The 24397-nt window shown below is 34.4% G+C and overlaps 1 protein-coding gene and 1 long non-coding RNA gene across 2 annotated transcripts; one reads left to right on the top strand and one right to left on the bottom strand.

Moving 5' to 3' along the window:
• Positions 1-616: 616 nt before the first annotated feature.
• Gld (Glucose dehydrogenase) lies at positions 617-23358 on the bottom strand. The gene is made up of 11 exons (XM_081975726.1): positions 23200-23358; positions 5629-5756; positions 5415-5572; positions 5209-5354; positions 4741-4831; positions 4522-4689; positions 3512-3775; positions 3227-3457; positions 2850-3170; positions 2608-2795; positions 617-1088 (listed from the first exon to the last, which is right to left on the bottom strand). Exons 2-11 carry the CDS (start codon positions 5733-5735, stop codon positions 873-875), a joined length of 1890 nt encoding a protein of 629 aa, XP_081831852.1. The 5' UTR covers positions 5736-5756; positions 23200-23358; the 3' UTR covers positions 617-872.
• Positions 13815-16496, top strand: LOC145726833 (uncharacterized). Its single transcript, XR_014177695.1, has 2 exons — positions 13815-14084; positions 16320-16496. It is a non-coding gene; the product is annotated as an uncharacterized LOC145726833 (long non-coding RNA).
• Positions 23359-24397: the final 1039 nt, after the last annotated feature.

A 24397-nucleotide genomic window follows, 5' to 3' on the forward strand; every position in this document is an offset into this window, starting at 1 on the left:
TGATAATGGAGATCCGTTTACTGGACCGGACTGGCCCTTTCTGTTCGCCGTCCAATTCCACTAATCACCCAAAATGGATTGTTTGATGCTAATATGTCAATATAGGTTACACTTGAGTTGTTTAAAATTAAGCAGATTAGAGCCTGATCAATAACCTCTGACAAATGCTTAATCTCGTAGTGTAATTATTATTGGAATTATGCAGATAAAATGTTGTTAAATTCCTGTTACGGTTTTCTGGCCAATTTAAGGCCAAATCCGGTTTTGATAAGTTAAAACCAACCCCCTGATGTAAAATTTATGGTCCATTAGGTTGGTTAGGTTTTGAGATAAAAGTAAAGTGCTTCTAACCATAAAAGTTTTATCAGCCCCACGAAAAGTCAAATCTCAGACTATTTACACCCATATTATTGGCTTTTTTTTAAGAGACAGAGGGTTTATGTCCACAATTCCCAGGTAAATATCTAGAATAAAAGGGTATCATAGTTATACTACCTGCTTTTTCAGTTTCTAAGTTCAAAACAGTCAAGGAGGAAAATTTAATTATTTCTGTTAATCTAAATAATAACTGACTTGAAAAGTACAAAACCACAACATGGAGGTTATTAAAGCAAAATTCTAGATACGATATTTATTCACTATCAGACCTTAGCAATTCAAATTAAAATAATAAATACAATAAACTATATGAATTAATAAAAATATTTACACATTTTTCTAGAAAGGAACTACTAAAACTATGTGCGTTAGCGCTAGGAAAACTGGCATATGTCTGCTTTTTAAGGACTTGTACACTTTTTTCTCTATTAAGATTATTGTGTCTTGATGATGACACTTTTTCTTTGCACAAAATATGGATAATAACTACATAACTATCTCCTCCATATGCCTATCCCCGCCCAAGCCCTGCTAACCCTTTGGTTAGGTTGGGGACTGGTGAAATAGAAGGTGGGGGGCGTCAGCCATCTTGCTTTAATCATGTCAGCACCTTTTTCCCCTATCATTATGGCGGGGGCGTTGGTGTTTCCTGACGTCACTTTTGGCATAATGCTAGTGTCAATCACTCTCAGCCTGTCAACTCCGTGAACCTATTTTGATTTTAAAAGTTATCGTTGTATGTTTACATGCTTGCGTAAATCACACTAAGGGCCAGTATTTCCATCTGCTAATAAACGTCCTTGTAAATATATTAAATAAATAAAACTTAGTTGTGTATATCAATAGCTAAACATACTTTATTCGACCAATAATAACCCAGTTTATTTGAAGGTTTGATTTTTTTATTGCACTGAACAAATTCGGACAAATAATATAGAAATTTAAAGAATATTTTTAAGATACATGGAAGAAGGTTTGTGAGAATGGATGTCACTCCTCTTTTGGTTTTATAGTAACCTAATTTGTTGCTACATTTTTTCTATTAAAAAAGGGTTATTTCCCTCTTTAATACATTAGATACTTTCTTTCCAGAAATTAAAAATGTGCTTAAAACAGTCACTTTCTCACTCCAAGTGGATTTGACAAGCAATTTTGTCTCTGACTGTCAAACTATACTCAAAAGTAGCAAATGAAAACCCTAAGATCAGGCAATATCAATGATAGTTTCAGTTTTCCAAAATTATACATTGTATAGTTTTTTCTTACAGCTACAATCGTCATTTTCACTATCGCTAAAAGCAGGCAAACAAAAATGTTTTTCAGTTTTTACCTTGGAAAGCTTCAACACAATAAGTGCTTAACTGTTGTCATTTATTGCTATGGAAACGTTTGTTTGCGGATCGTGTTCGTTGAAAGTAAGCTTTTCGTGAAAAAAAACTGTATTAGCAGTCAAGTCAGCAATAAATTACCCCAGAAATTAAGTACCTCAGTTAGTTGTGACTCAAAATGTTACAATAATTCAGTAAGATAATAAATGTGAAATTATTGGAAATTTTTGAGAACTGCTGTGGAACAATGTACGGGAATAGAAAAGATCCCTCAAGCTTTGTGTTTTTGCTTGCAAGTTACTGCATCCGTTTTGGACAAGTACTGTGTCTTTAATAATTAGATAGAGACACCTGATAATGATCCTATATTGTCTTTCTTGGCTTTTCCATTGTATAATTTAGTCTTTTTTTAATAAATTGTCTTTGGAGGACAAAAAGAACCTCCTTTTTAATACCAATTCACCAAAATATTCGACAAATAAACTTGCCTTGAAATTTGGGAATCAAATCCTTGGAATACACTTTAGTGGCCAAATAGTTATTAGCAACTTTTTAAAGGCGGACCCAGAGGCACCTAATCATAATCTACTATTGCTGACCTTTGCTGATCACCAAATACGTCCCTTCTGCTTATTCAAACAGATTGCTTTTAAAGGGCCTAAATAACAGCCACAGATTCCAAAGAAATGACAAATCAAACTCATCTGACAATGACAAGACATTTTTTTGAATTTCAATCCATCAAATAACAATTTGCAACGAAATAGGCAACTTACTCGACAATTAATCTTTGGAATACACTTTGTTGCCAAATAGTTATTTGCTACTTTATTAGCAAATGGAAATACCAAGCAGAACTGAGATTTGCGCAAATATTGGGCGTGTAAAGAATCAAACCTACTCGTAATTGTGGGTCTACGACAGCCATTGGATCATCTTTAGGGCCCATTTTGCAACTTCCAGCTTGATGGTTTTCCGGGCCAGTTTGTCTGCGTACGGCGCATTCCCAGTATTTGTCAGAACCAAAAGTGAAGGTTTGACAGCCAGAAACTGGCGTTTTATCCAACTGGAATCCATACCTTCGCAGAGCTGAAACGATTCATTGGTTCAACCAATTGGAGAGCTGTGAAAATGAATCCGAACCTTTGGTTTCGGCCAATCGTAACGCAAATCTGATTCCTTCGATCAAAACTTTGACGTCGTCGGGATTGGACAGGTAGTTGGCGAATATCATTGGATGATTGAGGGCGTTGTTGTCCCTTAATCGAATTTCACCGCGCGATTTTGGATGCAGTACCGTCGGTATGATTTGGATTTGCCGGAGGTTGTTGTCGATTTTTTCGCCCACCATTCCAGTTCTGGCGCAGTTTGCCAGAAAACCGCCGAAAAAGAATTGCAGGTCCGGATGATCCAGGTTCGGGTCGTTGTATTTGCTGTTTATGAAGCCAGTCACTTCCGAAATTCCTAAGTTCAAAAATATCAATTATCAAATTTGTAGTTAATTGAGTAAAAACCCAAACCTGTTCCACTCATAAGTCCATCCCTGAATAGTAAATACTCCATTGCAGTCGCCCAATTAAGAGGAGCAGTATTAGTGTCGTTAATATGAAAATTAACAAAATAAGCCACGTGATTCTGCAAATTCTTCCCCACTCCAGGAAGATCGTGAACAACTGGTACGTTCACACTGGCCAGTTCCTGCTTAGGACCAATCCCAGACAACAACAAAATTTGTGGAGAGTTTACAGCCCCTGTACACACATAAATCAACCAACTAGAATTTTCCCTTACTAACCCAACCCTACCTCCCGATACTATAACCTCCTTAGTGGAGTAGAGTACTTGAGTGGTACCGTCCTTCAAAACCTCCACTCCGTAAGCCTCTTTCGTCTGGGGACTAATCAGCACTTTGGTGACAGTGGCGTTCATCAAAATATCTAAATTTTTACGATTTTTGAACGGTCGGATAAATGCTCTGGCACTGCTCAGCCTGGAACCGTTCTTATTGGTGGTTTGGGCGATTTGGAAACCCGTATGGTAGATTCCGTTGATGTCTCTGATTGGATGACCTTAAATATTAAGTCAGTTTTAGTGAATACAATGAATAAACTTTCAGTACTAACTAAAAATGTAAAAACGACACTAATGAGGCAGTAAAACAGGGTTGTCATTCCAGACTGTCACGTTTCTTTTAAAATGGCATGTGTCCTTATTTGACACGTGCTAACATGGTTATTATGACAGCTAGAAGGTTCGTTCAAACGTCAAAATGTAGCTCGTAATTTTGGCTTTCATTAACTAAACGCAATTTTCTTACAAATAACCAAGATATTGACCGGGAAATAAAGTAGTACAACGAAACAAGTTTTATTGAAAATGTTTGACAGTTCCTAACTTGGTCCCTGTTTCGGGCCGCATTCGTTTTGACGTTCCCCAGATTGAATTTGACGTCACGATGACGTAATTTAATAAAACCATAATTGAACCCAAGGACGGTAAACAGTACAGGATTGCTCGATCGGCCGATTTTGTTTCCCGGCGGCGAATGAATTCTGACGTCACAGTGGGCCTTCGGGCGCACAATACGCTAAATATTCGCCCGAGACGCTATGTACGAGATTGTCAAGGGTGCCTGTGATTTCGGTTTACTCCGACCCCATGGTGACGTAAAAATCGTCACCGGTCCGAGCCGATACCGGCAAGATTGCGCTTATGGGATTAAGCACTCCTGTACTGTTTACAATCCTTGAATTGAACCCAATTCGCTCTAGTCACTCTACTGCATCAAAGATACCATTTTGTGACAGATACTAACCTAACTCTTCAGCGGCTTTGATTATGGCCTTAGACAGAGGAGGATGATAAGGAAACTGGGACACTTGTAAAGGACCTCCTTCTGAATGATATCCACTGTCCATTTTGTCCAGCTGTTTGTTGTCTTCACTTTTCAGAAAGTACGGTAGAACATCGTTGTAATTCCAACCTGAACGTTACGATTAGTGAAAAATATAAATTCTCAGCCTGTATGAAATACCGTTGTTTCCTAAAGCCTCCCAGTCATCGTAATCTTTTCGGGAACCTCTCATGTACATCATTCCGTTCATCACTGAAGTGCCACCCATTACCTGCTCAAATAGTCACAAATTTTGTAAAATGTCATTTTTTCTTTTAACAGCTATAACAGCATTTTTAATAGACGAATGCAAAATGATTCATGATTTTTCAATTGGTTTATTTTAATGCACGATTTTATTATAGGCAACCAAATTCGCGCATAGTATAGTTCCATCCTTCTTTATTTGTATTAAACAGAGAGAAATAGACATGCATTATTTAGTTGACATCCACCATTACCGACAGAACTAACTGTCACTGTCATTGTCAAGGGTGTCTATGATTTCGGTTTATATATTGCGTATTGCGTATACAATTTAGGATAATAAACGTTTATTATAGAGTACAGTCGATGGAAATATGTTGTATAAATAACTATTAAATATACCTTTCCTCTAGGCCAGTAACAGCTTTGCCCAGTTTCACCCAAACATGCCTGTTGCTCTGGTTCAGTTTGGTAAGCCCAATCAATGTCGGAACCGATAAAGTTGAGGAACATTGACGGAACTTGGGTTCCGGTTGGTTCGTCATTACCTGTTTAAACCCCCAAAAAAGTAGATTAGTTAATCTCTAAAATCTACTAATATAATATACCTGCTTCAATAAGTAGTACATTCCATTCTGGAACTTCGGATAATCTACTGGCCACCACAGATCCAGCACTTCCTGCCCCCACCACGATGAAATCGTATTCGGGCAGAAGGGGCGTAGTTTTGGGACGTCCGCAAGGATCCTCCAAATCGCACTGAGACCTGCAAAATGTCCATTTCAAAGTACAATCGTAAAACGTTTTTAGCAGAACAAAAACCTTAAGAAAACTTCTAAAAGTCCCATAAAAAGCATAAATGGTACCCCGCCACAGGTGGAGGCTAAAGTCGGCCCTGGTTGCGTAACCGGGCAGTTGCAGGTAGACATTTTTTGTGGTGGTTTCAACCCCTATTAAAAAAAAAACAGTAATTTGTATGATAATGATCGTTCTCAGGGTTTCTTTAAAATAGCGCTATTTATCATCCCCCACAAAATATAAAATGGGTACCCTTGTTCCTTTAATCGGACCAGGTGTCTGAGATTTATAAGAGTCACTAAAAAAAGGTTGATTTTTTATTAGGGTTTATACCAAAGTTCCACTATAGGTACAGGGTGTCCCAAAAACGAGAATGATCAATATGATGAAGAGGCTAATATTTTCAGGCAATTTCAGAAAACTGAATAAAACAACTAGACAATGTGAATATAAAACTCTAAAATGAAATAACTAGTGTTTTGATTTATACCTTTAAATTTGGTATTATTCTGGATTCTGATACATTTCGACGTCGACATGAACGTAAACCGTCAAATGTGACACAAACCGGCAACTCCGCAGAAAGTTGACGTATGCATTTTCAATTTGACGTTTGACATTTCAATTTCAACGTAACGACAAAGGGGTAGTCTGCCAAAAAATTTTTTTGTGGTAATGAGTAGTACTGGAAAACAAATGGCACACTTGTTTTTTTTTCTTTTCTGGTCTAGATACGTTTAACTGCAAAACAAATTGGTAAAAACCACACTTATTTGGTACACCTATATACGAAAAAGTGTGACGTAGAAAAGACCAGTTTCCCTGTTCTGATATGTATAGATAGAGCTTTTTTATACACAATCAAGGCCAGCCTAAACAAATTGGTTAGAACATTTGTCCTGGAAAGTACAACACACAGCAAACTAGTTTAAACACTGTTCAATATAAGAGAGTCTGTAAGTTCTTCAAACTAGGTAAGCAAAATTGGTAAATGGTTCTTATGTTATTACCAAGAACATTCATTCAAAATTATTTTTGTTGCTCTCACAATGAAGGATGCTTTAAAATGAAACTCACATACCTGTGCATGTAACAAGTACCTAATAAGTTTACTGTACTAGAAACCACTTGTACCTACCATTTGAGTATAGTGTTGGAGTAAAAACAGCCCACTTCAAAGTGTTCAACCACTGTTGAGTTAGATCCGATTTTTTGTAAAGTAAAAAAATGACACGGTTGGGCTTTTTCCTGAATTGCTGTTATAATGTGGCTTGATAAACTTATGAACGGCAGCAAACAAAAATAACTTACGCAAATAACCTCAAGTCTTGACTTTAAACCGTAAAAATTCATCTAATCCTCAAAAAACTCAATTTCCACAATACAAACTGTCACCACGGTTCTCGCCATATTGGAATTTTTGACAAGCACCTTCTATTATTTCTAGTATAGTAGGCGGTGACGTATGTCATATGAATTTTTCTCAACTTTCAAAGTGTCAACTGTCATTCTAATGTCGTTGCAGGTTGCCATATTCACTTTAAAATACAGAATGTTTGTTTTTTAATTTCAGTGTTAATTAAAATCACAAAAAAAATATTTTTGCAGCTTCTTACGTTTTAGGTTCTGCAATCGTCCATACTCCAACTGAACACTCAAATTAACCAAAATTAGTTGATTGATACAAGACATTATTTGGGCAAGTGTTAATAACTTTGGCAACAATGCCCTATGCCGTGCCAGGCTCAATTTAACATTTTATTTAAGCTTTTTATTAAAATACTGGCGATTTAATATTGAAAAGCAAGACTTAATAGCACAAATTGATTGGAGTTCAAATAAAAAAGTTACAACATTTCAAAAATTGAAAAAATTACCATTTTGGTGAAAACTTTTATTTTGTTCCATAAGGGTTCTAATGCAAAGGATATATTTATACCAGAGGACCTTACATTAGGTGAAATAACCACTTTAAACCTTTCGAGATTGGTCACACAACTGTGATTGTTTCATCACAAACTACCCACATGTCTGAATCACAACACTTTTGGTAGTTTGAGAGAGCTTTTTGCTTTTTTGACCAATCAGAAACTTTTGACCGTTCTGGGATTTATGTAAATACTGAATTTAAAATAGTACACAATTGTAATTCCTAACTTTTCCACATTTTAAATTGCAAATTGTCAGAATGGCCCAATATTGGACAAAATAACATATTAGAATTGTTTACATTGCGGCTTTCTTTGCTTTAGCGTGAAATTGTACAAAAAAATGCGGTATTAAGACCATTCGAAGAAAAAAAACCGAAGAATCAATGAATCATGAAACCCGTCCAACCGTAGCTTAAAAGTTACTTCATAAATTCTAGACTAGAAAATGCAGAATTTTAAGGCTTAACTTGACCTTTATTATGTTAAGCCCATTCAATGGAAAATTCCTAATTTAATTGTGGATTTTGTGATCGTGGGTTAAGTCGTCTTGTAACGGGTGAAAATCACTCAAACTGGTTTAAAGACGACACGAGGGGATTTCAAAATCATGGCTGACATTTACTGCCTAAAAGCCATGCAACCTTCGCGAACAGAATACGAAATACTCATTTATCTTGAACTTTAACGCATCCGCTTTAATTTCTATTAACATAATCCTATAAACCTGATTTGGTTTACAAAATCTTATCATCTATCACACAATAAAAATGTATTATATACTATAGATTTGTCAATTACATGCTAATAATTTAATTGCCAATCTTCACAGATGTAGTAATTTTATTTTAAGTCAAACCAAATAAGTGGTTTTTATTGCATTACAGCACTCGTTGAACCCAAAGTTCCTCCAAGTGGCCATCGATCATTTTTACGTAAATTTAGCTCTTCACTTTCAGCGATAAATCACGCAACAATACCAAAAACGACATAAACGGTTTATGTTGAAAATTACAGCTGAAAACACACACATTCTTTCATGGGAAGAAGGTAAATCTGGTTAAGGCAACGCGACCGCAATAACATATTACGGTTGCGAAATGCACGAAGATAAAAGAGCGCACTTTGGTCTTAATGATGAGTAACCAAATAGCGATTTTTTAACAATTTAACTAACCATTTTGTTATCGTAAAATTGTTTTATTTAATTCGCAGTGTTGTTTACATTGATCACCCTGTACGCTTTGCCAGTAATGTAGGTTTCCAATGTTTCCATAGTAAACATTTTGAACGACATTATGGATTATTTTTGCTTGTTATTTTTTTAATGCTTAATGGAAAATCTCATTGAGTAAACGATTGGTTTCGAGCCAATATGAACCGTATTTATATTTTTGTACGCAAAACAACATGAAAATATTTATGGTACAGCTCTGCTTCTAATCTGATCGAAACTTGGCACATTTGTAAAACATGCTTTTCTGTACTAATTCTGAAAATGTCAGTTTTCTATCCTACTCCATTTCGACGTGATTTTTTTGAATTGACCCTAGTTTGGTTTCAGGAAGCATTCACAATGCACAGCTTCTGATTGATAGATGTCAACCGGACTTTACAGTGTTGTAAGCTTAAAAATTGAATTATCAAAGTCAAGTGATACTTTTGCAATTATTGTCTAAATTTACCATATTTTCAACAGTTAAACCTCATTTTAAAAGTCACCTGACTGATTTTGACAGGTGTACACTTGAAAACCAAAACTAGTTAAAGTACGGTCCTGTTTTCCTTTTTGTAGATTGGTTTTGAGCCAAATTGGTTGTTTGGTTAGATACCAAGAATCGTAACAACTGGACTAACATGTTTTGTACTTCACCAATTCGTCAATAAATAATTAAATGAAATTTACAACTTTTTTGTTTGAAAAAGCTTTATATGGACTTATTGCAGCAAAATTCTGTACGATTCACCAAACTAGACCGTAATTAGATTTCTATTCTTCGATCAAACTAACAATTACGCTGGGTTTGTACCATAACCCATTAAGACGTTTCGCAGGCAGTTTTTTGCAATTTTCTCAACTAACACAGTGGAAATAACAATAATGAATAAAAACATTAACGGTACAAATCAATCAAAACTGAACAGAATACATTAAAGTAGAATATACAGGGTGATTCCAAAGGTTCCAAAAGTTTTCTTTCGTTTGACTCTTTTTCGAAATATGAACAATAACGAAGATAGGGTGTCAAAGTTTTACTGAAAAAAATTTAATAATTTTGGCCAAACCACTTGAAGTAATTAAACCTAATTTTGTCATTCAATCAATTCAAGTAAACCTTGGTTTACCAAGTTAGGCTTTTTAGCAAAAAAAATACATTTTGCTTTAGTTAACGTAGTGATGCAGTGACGTTTTGGTGCATACCTCACAAACCGTCCAAGAAGTCAAAAATGAAACTTTGTCACGCGACAATATGGACCACTAGGAAACTTTTACTCAATTAGGCTTTTTTGGGTAAAATCACCGGTTTCTAAGATATTTATCAAAACAGGGGACTTTTTACTCTAATTGAATTGAGACAGATTTTGACAGTTGTCAGGTTTACGACAACTGTCAACGTTAGTTCAAAATACGTTTGGAACAAACACTGAAATGTCACTGAACTGTCAAAATAACACTTATGAACCTATGAAATTAAATTTTGTTGATTTTTTCTCATTGGCAATGCTTTTATGTGCGTTTTTCTGATGTTATAACTATTGGGGGAAATTTTGACACTATAATACAAAATACGTGCAAAACAAACAACTAAGTGTCACATAGGTCAAAATGCCACTCATGCACCTATAAAATGCAATTCAGTTGATTTATACTCATTTACAAATTTCAAGTATGTTTTATTGCTTTATAGCTTCATGACATCTGTCATAGTTTAATTTTTTTTAAATATTAAAAAAAAAATAGTACGCTAGTGTTTTTTTTCCAAAATAAAAATTGTTATTGAATTCCTTGTTCAATGCTAAAAAATAAACCCCTTTTATTATTTGTGCCTAAAATTAAATGCTGTTTTAATTTAAAATGTCAAATTATTAAAACTTATCCGATTAAAAAAAATTAACTTTGACACCCTGTATCTTCGTTATTGCGTCAAACGAAAAAAGCATGATTTTTTGAAGCCCTATTCAGGCAATTGGAATCACCCTGTATAAAGACAAATACTATAGTGTTTGTTGGACAATTATTGTATCCTATCTAGGTCACTTTATGTTGATTTTTTGCTACAAAAAACAGATCAAAAGGTAGTATAAAATGCAAAAAATCATAAACCTTTCAAAAAAGTGAAATTATTTATTTATTTTGCTCCAGAATAGTTCCAAGGCATAGCAAAAGGGTATATTTATATCAAAAGATCTTAAATGAGGTGAAATAAGCACTTTCCTAGGAAATTAAAGAAATTCTTTAATCGTTTCTCTACGAGCATACAAGGGATGTTGTTTCAGCAATCAATATAATTAGGCCTCTAATTAAACGTTGGCGTGTAAACACGGCTTAACATAACGCATGACTAATCTATAGCGTGTGGATAATTTAAAGCCGTCCCTGGACGACCTTTACATAAATAAAATTATTATTCATTTGCACATCAAATAATACAATAGAGATTAGAGACTGGTGCATTGTTTTTATTTTATATTGTTGTTTGATATTAGGTCAATACCACCCTGTTTTGGTTTTTGTCCAATCAAGCAAATTAATTGATTTCAAGGGTTTTACTATTTTGTTCTGCTTTCCCAATTAACGATCAATAATGTGCAAATTGGCGTTGCGGTATATCCTCTCGAAAAAATCGCAGTCATGTTTGGAATTAGACCTTGAATGTATCTAAGATTCAGTCAAAAAGTAGCCAAACAAAATTGGAAAAGTCAAACTGTTTTTATGTCAGTACGAACCATTTTAAGTTGTCCTCCAGCCGTTATTTTGATCGCTCAACGTTTATCCCATCTATCAATGGTAATTGTCACTAACCTTCTGGAGGACAAACAAATAAGTGTTTGTTCAATCACGTGTTATTGAATACTGTTTTATTGCTACTAATCATCCGTCATCCTAATTTAGTTTAATTTTTTTGTATTCAACTTTGCGTATTTTTGAACTTTAAGATTATTCTGACAACACTAAACAAAGAATGGTTTGAAAGTAGATATATTTACAAGAACAAAAACTTATTGGGTGTTGGCCGAATATTAGTAATATACGGGGGGGGACCTTCAAAGAAAAATTCAGGTCCTAATTTTGCAACAACTGGCTTTTAAACCCACTAACATATTACTAATAAATTTGTCAGGGGTCAGCCATAATGCGAAATCGTTTAATTGATATAACGGCCGACTGAAACGCACCTGTAGCCTGAATTAGAACATGTTAACCGCTCTGGTTAATGGGGTTCGGTAATTTAAATTTGTCAACTTCTTTCGAGTTAATTAAAATGATTGGACAAATTTCCCCATTCGAGCAACGTCGATATAAACAATATCGACTGTATTACAAGCTTTTCGAGATAAATTATTATTGTTTCGACCAGAAAACGTATTAGGAAAAATCGTATTGGTCAATTAATGCATTTAATTTCCGGTTGGTTTCACTTTTTTTCCATTGCACAATGCATTTAGGACTTGAAACGATAGATATTAATCGAATTGGGAAACCAGCTTTGATAATCATCAAAAACGGTAGAAAGACCAAACGAAAGTCTTCCATGAAATGCACATTCAAAACTGCTTTCATAATCGTAAAATAACAGCAATTAAATGCAATAGGAACACCTTAGAAAGTGATTAAAGATCTATGAAACCGTTCGAAAAATAAATAATGTGAACCCTATGGTTTTGGTGAAACAATAGTGATTGTTGTTAATGGGATGGTACTTCTTCGTGGAACCGAAATGGTTCCGTTACAAAAACTAGAGTGCAATCAAGCTTGAAGAAACCGAGGACAACAACAAACACCCATATGGTATTTCGTTATTTATGAAATGTATGAATGAACTTGCTTTTACTACTCGACATATTAATTAATTTTACATTGTGAACCGTTCACCTAAAAGGTGATAATAATGTTGATTTGTCGGTATTAATTGTTTTTTTTACACCATTGAAATTACAGTAACAATTACTGAAAAAGGCTTAAAGTGAAGCAGTTTGGTTTTATCTTAAAAGTATAATGAAATTGTTGATAAATTTGCTCAAATTATTAACACAATTTTTAATAATTCTGTAAACCACGTTGTATAAGTAGCCAAATAGTAATTTGTGTCATTAGCTGTCATTCGTTTTTGTTTCCTTTTTGATGAATTTTTCTTCCTTTAGATTTTTCAAAACTCAGAAAAAAACCAAAACTTTTTTATTTGCGATAAGTGTCTCTGTATACATTTTGTTTAAAAACTAATCAAATAAATGAATTCAGATAACATTCTGGCAACATTGCCCCGAAGTTTTTGCCTACTAGATGTTTTATTAGGTTTTCTGTCTCCATCTCACGCATGCAATTATATATGTTTCTCTGTCTGTAGCACAGTTTTTCTATAGCCGGTTTTAATTTTCCCACACCTCTATCTAGTGTCGCATAAAGGCGTGGCAGATAAAATATTAGTTTTTTTTTTAAATAGAACAAACTTTACGTAAGTCTTAGCATTGTTTCTAGTTTGTGATTGACTAAAAACAGCTTGCTGCTTTTTCTTAACCGATCACAAACAATACTGTGTTTTAAGAGAATGCTGCTCATCTGGACTTATAAAGAGTGTAATAATTTTAATTAAAAGGTTTGAAAATTAAATTAACACTTAATTTGACGTCTAAATGAACATTCTTCGGTGTTAAATCAACTGCGAAAGCTACAAAGATCATTTTAGCGTATCAAGCCATAGAAAAAATCGTGGCTAATGACTTTAAATAAACAGAAAGTGTTGAAGACAATGATGTACAACGGCCTTACAGCAATTTCGCTATGCTTTTGTTGGTTTCTCAGTTTTTTTCGCCGTGTGCAACACAATGGGATGTGTGGATGACGAAAATCGTTGCATTTTCATCGGTGCAACGTTTTTACTTTAACCTGAAGATTGCCCTCTTCGTTTTTTCAGTTTTGAAGGTTAGTTATGTAGTCTTTTGCTTACGAGGTATGGCAACACTGCTTTGTAAATATCATGTCAATTGCGGACTGACAGAGAAATGTCATTACTGTCATTGGGGGGGCTTGTCAAAAATTCCAATATGGCGGAACGCGGAAATACTGGTGACAGTTTGCGTTTGTTTGTATTGTGGAAATTGAGTTTTTTGAGGATTAGATGAATTTTTACTGTTTAAAATCAAAACTTGAGGTTATTTGCGTAAGTTATTTTTGTTTGCTGCCGTTCATAAGTTTTTCAAGCCACATTGTAACAGCAATTCAGGAAAAAGCCCAACCGTGTCAGTTTCTTACTTTACAAGAAACCGGATCTAACTCAACAGTGGTTGAACACTTTGAAGTGGAATGATTTTACTCCAACACTATACTCAATGGTAGGTACAAGTGGTTGCTAGTACAGTAAACTTATTAGGTACTTGTTACATGCACAGGTATGTGAGTTACATTTTAAAGCATCCTTCATTGTGAGAGCAACAAAAATAATTTTGAATGAATGTTCTTGGTAATAACATAAGAACCATTTACCAGTTTTGCTTACCTAGTTTCACACGTCTTGTGTGTTTCGATTTGGGCTTTGACTTGAAAAACCATCAATTTCATCATTTATTGCCTATACAGTATTAGTCAATTATGTTGACACTTTAAAGCAGTAAAACAAACGATTTATCGAGTAAATACGGTGATAATTTCGAGGTCGAAACTCTTTTACTAATTACGTACTCATTGTGGGATCAGGCCAATTACCGCCAGCACTTCTCAGATGGAAATTATTCGATAATATTAAAAAAAAAAGACTGTGGACTAGTTTTAATCCTGTTGGTTACAAAATGTGTTTAATTATCGATCAAATTAAACGTGAAGTAACTGATGGAAGTTGTAAAAAAAATAACGCCAGTTTTGGGGCTTAATATTGCTCCAATTACCGTGGTTAAGTTAACTGTAGTATAGTAAGTATACGCACTTTAAATTTTTGGTGTTCAGAATGTTAATTATTAGCAAGTTGGCAATAATTAATAATAATAATTAAAAAATTGCTGTGTGGCAGTATAATTAGTTCGGTTGTAACTATTTTCAAATAAACTCAAGCACAACAAATGAAACTTTTTGGATTAGTAATTGTTTTTTTTTTTCATCCTAATTTGGTCCTAATTGGAAAGTTTATGTCCGTTTCCCCAACATTTAGTTTAGACTATGTTATTTTGTACCTAATCGGTCACATTCAAATCTCAGCTTAAGTAGTTATTAAAATCGACGAAGGGTCGGGAAAACAAACAAATCAAAGTTTTTATCAAGTCAACTAGGCTCTAGCATTGACAGCTGTCAGAGATTGAGAAGTGTTAGTCACGTGATAGTTGCTGTCATTCGTGTACAGCCTTTGGGAGGTAAATAGTTCAATTATGCTGCACAGGACATCCATGTCCTTGAAATCGAATTTTTGGGCCTTTAACAGGATTAATAACAGATCTCGTAATCTTATCATATCTAAATATTCTCTTTTTCTCTCTCTCTCGAACATTTTTCACAGAACTATGACTTTCAGTGACAGTTGACAAGTAGCATTGTCACAACTTTCAATTTTGTGTATATTTGGAAACAAATGAGGTAATGAAGAAGATTTGCACGCATTTCAATTGTACCACTTATACCACTTTATACTGTTTTTTTTTTTTGACTTTCAAACATGTTTCATATTTTCCAGGGATGTAAAATTTCCGGAAAATTAAATTTATGGAAATTTTTCGGTAATTTTCCGAAAAAATTAGAAAATTTGAAAATTCAAAAATAAATCGTTTTTTACATTTTTGTGCTATTAACTTGAAGGTATTAAGGCAGTTGAGGTAAATTTTGAAAATAAAAAATTTTTTACTTAAAATTTCTTGACATTTCCAGTTTCTAATTTTCCAAGGTCAAACGGTGCATGGTACCAAAAAAGTGTATAGACTCTAACCTGAAACGATCCTGAGATATTGAGCAAAAAACGAGAGTCAACTTTGACGCCCTTTAGCGGCTAAACGGGGCTACTTAGCCGTGCCCACTCAACGTCACGTGGTAGCTCCATTCATTAGCTTTATTTTGTTATACGGTATGTTTATACAGGGTGTTTCAAATAAGCGAGTTATGAACGATTTTCTGGAAAAGTGCACGGAATTTTAATCTAAATTAGGGAGTTTTTGGTCTTACTATACTAACGGCGACTATTTTGAATTTTCCTTAATCAAAGTGATTTTTTAACTAATTTAAACCTGGCGAACACAAATCTGACGTCCATTTTATTCTAAGTGGCACCGTTTCGGTGATGACATTCAAATTATATCAATTTTGACACATTAGGGCGTGGCACCCTTGGAAAATGACTTTTGACAAATGACACGTCATTTTTGTACTATTAACCTGAAGGTATTTAAGCAGTCGAGGTTAATTTTGAAAATAAAAAGTTTTCTCAAAAAAATCAGAAGGTTTTGACAGCTGCGACCGTAATAAACCTTGACAGTCAAATATGACGTTTCCATCAAATTCAGTGCTTTTATTTCAAACCTACTTATCCACCGCAATCTTGACAAATTGTCTGTAAACTTAGGGATTTTTCTAGTATTTTTTTTTTGTTTCAGAGCCTATTTCCGGTGATGACTAACCCGCTCATTTTATTATACGTTGGGTTTTCTGTCACTAGGGGGCGTAGAGGAGGTGTTTCTGTTCTGTTAGTCACGTGCGACCGAAATGAAACCATACCAGGTGCAACTGTCAAAAATGTCTCTAGGACACAGTAAGTAATATAGTAATATGGTAAGTATTGTAAGATTCATTTGAAAATGCATACAATTCGTTTAAAACGACCCTTAAGGGTAAAATAGAAGTTTATGCACACCTGAAAATACTCCATCAATTCAGTATAGGTGTGGTAAATCCAAAACCGACCATAGGAAAACCGCGTAACGGACAGAGAAACGTACATTATTGCATGCGCGGGACTAAGACAGAAAACGAAAAAAATATCAAGTAGGCCATATTTTCAGCGCGCTGTTGTCAAACGCCAAGTATCACTCAAATACCGTCGACAAAATATCTTGGCGTTTGGCAACAGCGTGCTGAAAATATGGCCTACTTGATATTTTTTTCGTTTTCTGTATTAGTCCCGCGCATGCAATAATGTAAGTTTCTCTGTCCGTTACGCGGTTTTCCTATGGTCGGTTTTGGATTTACCACACCTGTATGTTGACCATTGTACAAATGTAATTATATCTCGCTCAGTTCACATGTAATAGAAAAGGAACGACAATAATAACGTCACTGTCACTAGTCCTGGAACGGAGGTAGTTTGTGATTGGTTAAAAAAGCAGTTTTCAGCACACAGTGCTGTGATTTACAAAACGGTTGCTCATATGGGGTTAAGCAATACTGTTTTTTTTTAATAGAAAAAAATTCCCGTGATTCAGTGTCGGTTTTTATCAAAAATGTACCGCAAATCCGGCTCTGTTATAGTAGTAAATTTAGAGCCAAAACCTTGAATTACTCGGACATGCATCAAAACCACACTTCCGGCTATTGGGATTGATTCAATAAATTCCAATCGGTTGCCGTTTGATTTAGAAATTGTTACGTCTAACATCCAAAATATGGTCATTCCAGTAAAACCCACAAACGAACAAAGCACCATAATTTAAAAAACAATCAAAGAAAGATTTTCATCTTTAATTCGGCTTTAAAGATTATTCGTGACCGGCTTGTATATGCCCCAAAGCAATTCAATTGTATTGAGAAGGATGTGGTAACTGGTTACGTGTATAGTACATTTTTTTCGATGGCAGAAGGATCTTCTTTTGTGTTTGTTTCGCGGTTATTCAAATAAAGCCATTGAAGAAGAAAATGATTGCTAAATGGACAGCCGGAGGCATCGAAAAATCCTTTAAGTTTCCGCTTTTTAAGTTAGCGAAGAATTACGTAAAAGAACTGGTACTCGCCAACGAAAAGCACATGTGCTTATCTCGAATTATTAACAATTTTTGCGAAAAGTTGTTAGTTGGCCAATACGCAGATATAAATCTACTTTTTTTTCCCTCGGCATTAACCAGTATCGAATATCGGTTTGCTTGTAATAAAAATCAGTAAAAATGCGGCCGACACCGTTTCGTTATATTGTTGATATTTTAATGTAAACTACCACCATGGGAAAATCACTTTTATTGATTATATATTATTAATTAATTTCATTGAATATGTATGGTACGTAAATAGCTGTATAAAGAAGTCAGTGAAACTGTACCATTAACGCGACATTGCGAAAATATGCAAAGAATATCACTTGTTGCAACACTTTTTGACTTGATTATTAATTTGTTTCTATTATAATAAGGGAATTTAAATTGTTTGCCACCGCAGCTACATGTGTCAAAGTCACGTGCTCTGGAATGGTCTGTTATATGGTAAGAATACTCCAGATCCACACCAGACCACTGTTTGTAGTTTGTGATTGGTCAAACAAAAAGCAACAAGCTGAAAACTGCTTTTTTTGTCACAAAATCACAAACTACCCTCTGTCTATGCTCTATTTTTATGAGTCACGATGCCCGTGTTTCTAAACTACAGGGTGATAGTGGAATGAGTCAATTGAGAACGAAAAAATCACACTTTAAGCACACACACCTGTCATATGAACAAGTGTATATTGTCAAGAGTGTATGCGTGGTTGCATAACTATTGTAAACAGAGAGAGAGTAGACGTCACTGTAGTCTTAATTTGACAGACAAAGATAATTGATTTTGACTAATATGTTTACTTGAGATACAGCCTCAAATAAGTTGTGCTTTGAAAATGATCTTTATACCATTCTCCTAGTTGAGAACTAAATATTTATGTTTGTAACAGTTGTTTATGTAATTAAACTTTTTAGAGATTAATAACAAAATGGTGAATGATCAAAGCACTAGTACCTAAAATGGCATCAGTTACTAAAGTGCTACTTTTTGCCTTCAATGTTTGCTTAAACTGTTTACTAATCATGTACATTCCAGTTGACTGTCTTAGAGATGGTGTGAACGTAGTCATAAACAACAGAACTGGTTTGACAACCAGCAGAATACGAGTACTTTTATTTGAGTTTTGACTGGGTTTACTTGGGTTGCTGTTGGGTGTTCCAACAAGGACAATTTTAAAACTAAGGCTTGTTTTAACTGTGATATTTTGCATTTTATCTGTCACATTTCAGCTTAATTACGTTGGTGCAATCGTCCATAAAAAAAGCATTAACATGGTAATTAAATTACATTTTCCTAGTAATTGCCACATCACCTTCACTCATCTTACATTCAGATTTTATTCAAGAAAACATAATATTTTAAATACCTTTTTTTATCTCTGATGGGTGTTCTATAGCACAATCAGACTTTTTCTATTTTTACACGAACTAGGCAATTATTTAGCAATTTTTTGTTAGTAACACTTTTGCGTGAGACAAAATAACAATAGTACGTTATTTCTATGTAATATTATAGAAATTGTACTGGAAAAACTATGATGAAAAAACTGTCACCGAGCAAATCTCATTATAATGTAAATCCGATATCAATTATCGCACCGTTTTCAGTACGTATTGGTTCATAAACAAACAGGTAAATGACTACTAAACCGCTGCTGGTTTCATCATTTGCCGCATTACTTAGCAATATAGCTGACATTGAACTTTTACCGGTTCTTGATGACCTGATGATCGTTCCGATTAACGTCAGAGTAATTATAGACAGAACAATCGAAGGAAGAAGAGATGCGATCACGAATTTCGTGGTTTTTTTCTTCTCGAAATTAGAATGTTTAATGTGGGTATTGCATATGTCTCGTCAAATCAAGTTTTTGTGAAATATCCATGTTAAATAACGTGCAGACCTAACATCAATAGCATGTCGTCATTACACTTTTTTTCAGGATTTTGATGCTCACATTTGTGATTGGTCACAAAAATGCCATTTTTTGAACCAATCATGATTGAACCATCACTCTGATCAGTTATGCAACCAAACATACAAGACTGTATGTTTGGCCATGGCGCTTGAAGCCAAATGCGTCCTAGATTATATAATATCTTTGTAGCTATGTTGCTATACAAGTTTCAAAATTGTTTATAGAAAATAGTGATTGGAGACAACCATTACAAACCAATGGGCTAGATAAAGATGGAAAAACTTAAAACTTCTAAAGTAACATGTGTAATGTGGTCATGTGGCCAACTCTGATATTATCGCCATATTCACTTTGGCAGACTGACACTCACAAAGTTTTTCTTTATCTTTGTCGGGTTTAATGATTTGTAATGGTTCTCTTTCTTCCTATGGACAGTTTGGACATTTCCCAAATGGTTGATCATCCCTTTAACTTTCTTATTTTTGATTTTAGAAAAAAGAAAAATCCTTAAAAATGTAGGCCAACAAAAGCAGCTTTCAACTTACTGGATATCAATAATTTGTTTTTCCTATATTTCAAAAGAATCCCTTTTTGAAGGAAAATTAAGTCAAAAGTGGTTATAAATGTAATGGCTGTTTGACAGCTCTAGTTTCTGATTGACATCTGTCACTGCTGTCAATTTTCGTAAACACTAGTTGTCAGATTAGGGGGTTTATATCAAAAAATAAAAATAAAAAATTTGTTGGAGTCGTTTTTGGAGATATTATTTTTTAGAGATTTCAAATCTGACATTGACTACTCAAATCTCACCCTTTTGGGACAGTTTGAGTTTATGAGAAACGCCCTATACGCTTGGAGTGCACAACAGTGTTCTAGGCAAGTTTTCTCAGTTATTAGTGTTTTTTTCATAAAAACTCTATCTTGATAAAAGAAAGCAGAAGTTTTGGGCTTCATTTTGACGTTGGAACGAATCTCCTAACTGTCATAGGAATTAAGTTAAGCGCTGTCCATTGTGAGTTCAACTGCACTGCTCTGTTTTCCGTCTAAAATCTTGGTTATTTGTGATTTTTGAAAGAAAACTCTATTTAGTTAAAAGACAGCCAAAACTTAAAGTTATATTTTTACGTTAGAACAAACCTCCTAACTGACAGAGAAACGTAGATAATTGCATGCGTGGGACAAAGACAGAAAACGAAAAAAATACCAAGTAGGCCATATTTTCGGTACGCTGTTGCCAAAATCCAATACCGTCGACAAAATGTATTGGATTGGTATTGGATTTTGGCAACAGCGTACTGAAAATATGGCCTACTTGGTATTTTTTTCGTTTTCTGTCTTTGTCCCGCGCATGCAATTATTTACGTTTCTCTGTCAGTTACACGGTTTTCCTATGGTCGGTTTTGGATTTACCACACCTGTATTTCGGTTTTTTTGTAATTTTTCTTGAGGTAAAAGGAAGCTGAAATTACGAGCTATATTTTGACATTTGATTAAACGTCCTAACTGTCATAGGAACCACGTGAGGGGCTGTCAATTTGTGACACCTTCAATATTTTGAGAACAGTTACACTGTTGTCATGTAAGGATACCTGTCATCTTTAAACAAACAGAAGAAAGATGGCAGTTTCAAGAGCAATGACAGTTAAAGAAAGCAAACTAGATAGGTAAAGAAGAAAGAATTTGAAAAGAGTAGGAAAACACAAAAAATTGGTGGAATCGAGTATACATATCAATTGTAATGCAATTACAGCAATTTGCCTAAATATTATGCTTTTTGGGGACAGTTGGGGTTTATGAGGAATTCACGGTACTTTCACTGTGGAAGGGAGTATACTCTAGTTTGGGGTGCACAACAAAGTTCTAGGCTAATTTTCTCAGTTAGTGTTGTTTTTATAAAAGTGGAAGTTTTAAGCTACATTTTGACGTTGGAACGAATTTTCTACCACAGGAACCAAGTTAAGATCTATGAAGAGGTATTTCAGGCCGAAATTGCTATAAAGCACAATAAAATATTCAAAGGTAGTAAAGGAAATTGATGACATGCAAATTTGGACCTTATTTACACCAATTTTCAATGTTAAAATAAGTTGCTCTTATCTCTAACACTGTGTAGTAGGCTATCACAAAATAGAAATTTGCATAGCCTAAACTGTTAACAAATAGGGCAAATAAGCGTTCAAATATTTACCATTAATAGATATTATAACAAGTGTGAGAAAAATCATTCATCCATCACATTTATGATATGTAATGTAGGAGCATATTCACAATTTACCAGTTAAGTGTCACGTTTCAATTGTTCTTGTAAATGTATATGACCAAAACAAACCTTTTAATGGTTCATTAAGTGAAAAATGTGGGACAGGCTTATTTTAAGGCAATTTCTAATAAATAAAGCCGTTAAATATAATGGTTAAATTATTCGATTCATTATAACGTCGATCAAAATTGTTTATTGCAAAATTCAGTTTTCGCTACATATGGTTAAATGGGATATATCATTGTAAAAGTAAAGATCATTGAGAATGTCGAATTACGTTCTCCAAGTGAGTATAATGTCTAGATTTGTAAATGCATTGAATTGATTGTAATTTATTACCTGTTTAGTATTATTATCCAATTTTCAGTAATATTTGTGTACTATTCAAATGTCGGCTAATTTTCAGTGTAGAAGAAATTTTGTGCTTTCCAATATAAGACAAAATTACCTTACCAGTCAAGTTTCACTCACGACTTTAACCATCATTATTCAATCAATATTCAAGAAAAAAAAAACAGAATAATGCAGGTGTGCGACACATTTCCTCTTTCCCTTCTTATCTTATAAGGACAGTTACTTAACGCCAATCCCTCGAAAGAAAATTCTTTAGAAAGATAAGCTTAAAAGTGAAAGTGCACGCTTTTGTCGCTTAATATGGACCGATATTGTAATAATCTATAGGATCTTATAAGGAAAGTTTATCTAGACTGATTGGTTTATAATGGCCGAAAATATCCGGGAACAATATTAACCTTGTGTGAAATATTATAACAAACGAAATGTCGTGTACAGGGTACGACACAAAGGTCAGGGTATTGAATAGAAAGACCATGATCTACAATGTAGACAAATTTACCTAAACGCAGTCTTATAATAATAATTATTTTTTCGTCTTGTAGTCATTTTGTGTCACGACTCTATTAACTAATAATTGAAGACTTGGAAAGGTAAAGAACACAGTCACCTTGAGTTAGGAAAAAAATGGATCAATTTTTGTAACAACCGACAGGAAGAAAAGAATTAATAATAATAATAACAAACAGGAAGGAAGACGCGTTTTACGTAACCGGATTGGCAATCTCACAATAATCAATTCAAGACTGTAAAAACGCCGGCTTAATCGATAATAAAGCCTTTAATAAATAATTATAGAAAATGCATAAAAATGTTGCGTCACGTGCATTTCGAAGTGCACCAAAATGCAAAAAATTGGGTTGCCGCATAAAATTAGACTTTAAAACATTTTCTTGGGTAATTGTGTGGTCAGCAAATCACCCATGCACTTTTTGGTCCAAAAATTATTTACTTGTGCGTATAAAAAAAGCAAAGTACTCACCTGAGAAGAATCACTGTGAAAAAAAACTTTTGTTTGACAACCGATCGCTCCAATCTGCAGCGAATTAAATCCGTATTAGTACCGCAGGAGTACCGCAAATCAACTGGTTCTTTTAATTCTTCGATTCGCGTGCCATGCAGACACGATACCAGACGAGCCTATGGCAAAATGCTTATGGTAGGAGTACCGCGAATTCATTTGCATGAGATGGTACCATATAGTTTTGATGGTACTTTTAATCGTCTAATCATTGCAAGTTTAGGGGTTATTTACTGAACGTAACCAATTTGATTTAAAAAGAGAGTACCGGTGGGTACTTGGCCTTGTCGCGCCTATAATTTTGCCAACAATCGATTTGGACGAAAAAATTACCGAATCAAGTCGGTAGTGAATTGGACTTTTTTTTTTTTTCGATGCCAAACCTACGACAATGAATGACGCAGTTATAATGGATTAATGAGGATATACTGACAGGTTCATTCAGGGTGATTAGTCCTTATTGTCAAGAAGGTTAAGCCTCAAAGTTGGTTAAGTCAGCAGAGTAGTTTGTAATTGGTCAAAAAAGCAGTTGCTCCATTTTTTTGACCAATCACGAACTTCATCAGTGGGTGTCAACATAATCATCTCAAAGTAACAAAAACAAATGTTGCAAACGAAACCACCCACCCCATTAAGATTTATATCGCATGATAACAGTTTAATTGGCGTTCTTATTGTTGTTGATATAATTTGGAAAATTTCTTGACGGTACAACCGCATTAACAATAAAAACATAATAGAAGAGAAATAAGTAGATCAAGTTTACAAAATTCGCTCTGGTTAGCCTTATTTTGATACTATCTAAGCTCGTAAAGTAGTCTTGGCGTGTATTTCTTCAGAAGCTGTTGGGTTTGTTCTCATGGCGCTCTTTTATTGTTTCATTCTATAATACGTAACGGAAACAATTTGTATTTATAAGTTTTTATGTGGTAATTTTCTAATTTAATATCACAAATTATGGTTTTACCACAATTAATGCTCAAAATACACCAATATTAAAAAAAAAATTATCTTAAGGGTTATCTCCCTATCCTCTCTATTCACTTTTTTACTTAATGGTTCTGTTAGTTCTTTTAACTGTCATTCGAACTGTCAAACGAAATGTATTATCACTATTATCGATCGCTCTTGTCACTTGTTTGCTTAGAAAAATTTACGA

This window comes from Ips typographus, linkage group LG3, assembly GCF_016097725.1.
Source record: "Ips typographus isolate SLU linkage group LG3, UJ_Ityp_2.0, whole genome shotgun sequence".
Taxonomy (NCBI): Eukaryota; Metazoa; Arthropoda; class Insecta; order Coleoptera; family Curculionidae; genus Ips; species Ips typographus.

Bases quoted from the DNA above. Each gene is read 5' to 3' on its own strand.
- Gld (XM_081975726.1), bottom strand. From the start codon at position 5,735: ATGTCTACCTGCAACTGCCCGGTTACGCAACCAGGGCCGACTTTAGCC. The intron at 5,573-5,628 runs GTTTTTGTTCTG...GACATTTTGCAG, and splicing joins CTTTTAGAAGTTTTCTTAAG to GTCTCAGTGCGATTTGGAGG. The intron at 1,089-2,607 runs GTAGGTTTGATT...AAATCAAAATAG, and splicing joins TCGTAGACCCACAATTACGA to GTTCACGGAGTTGACAGGCT.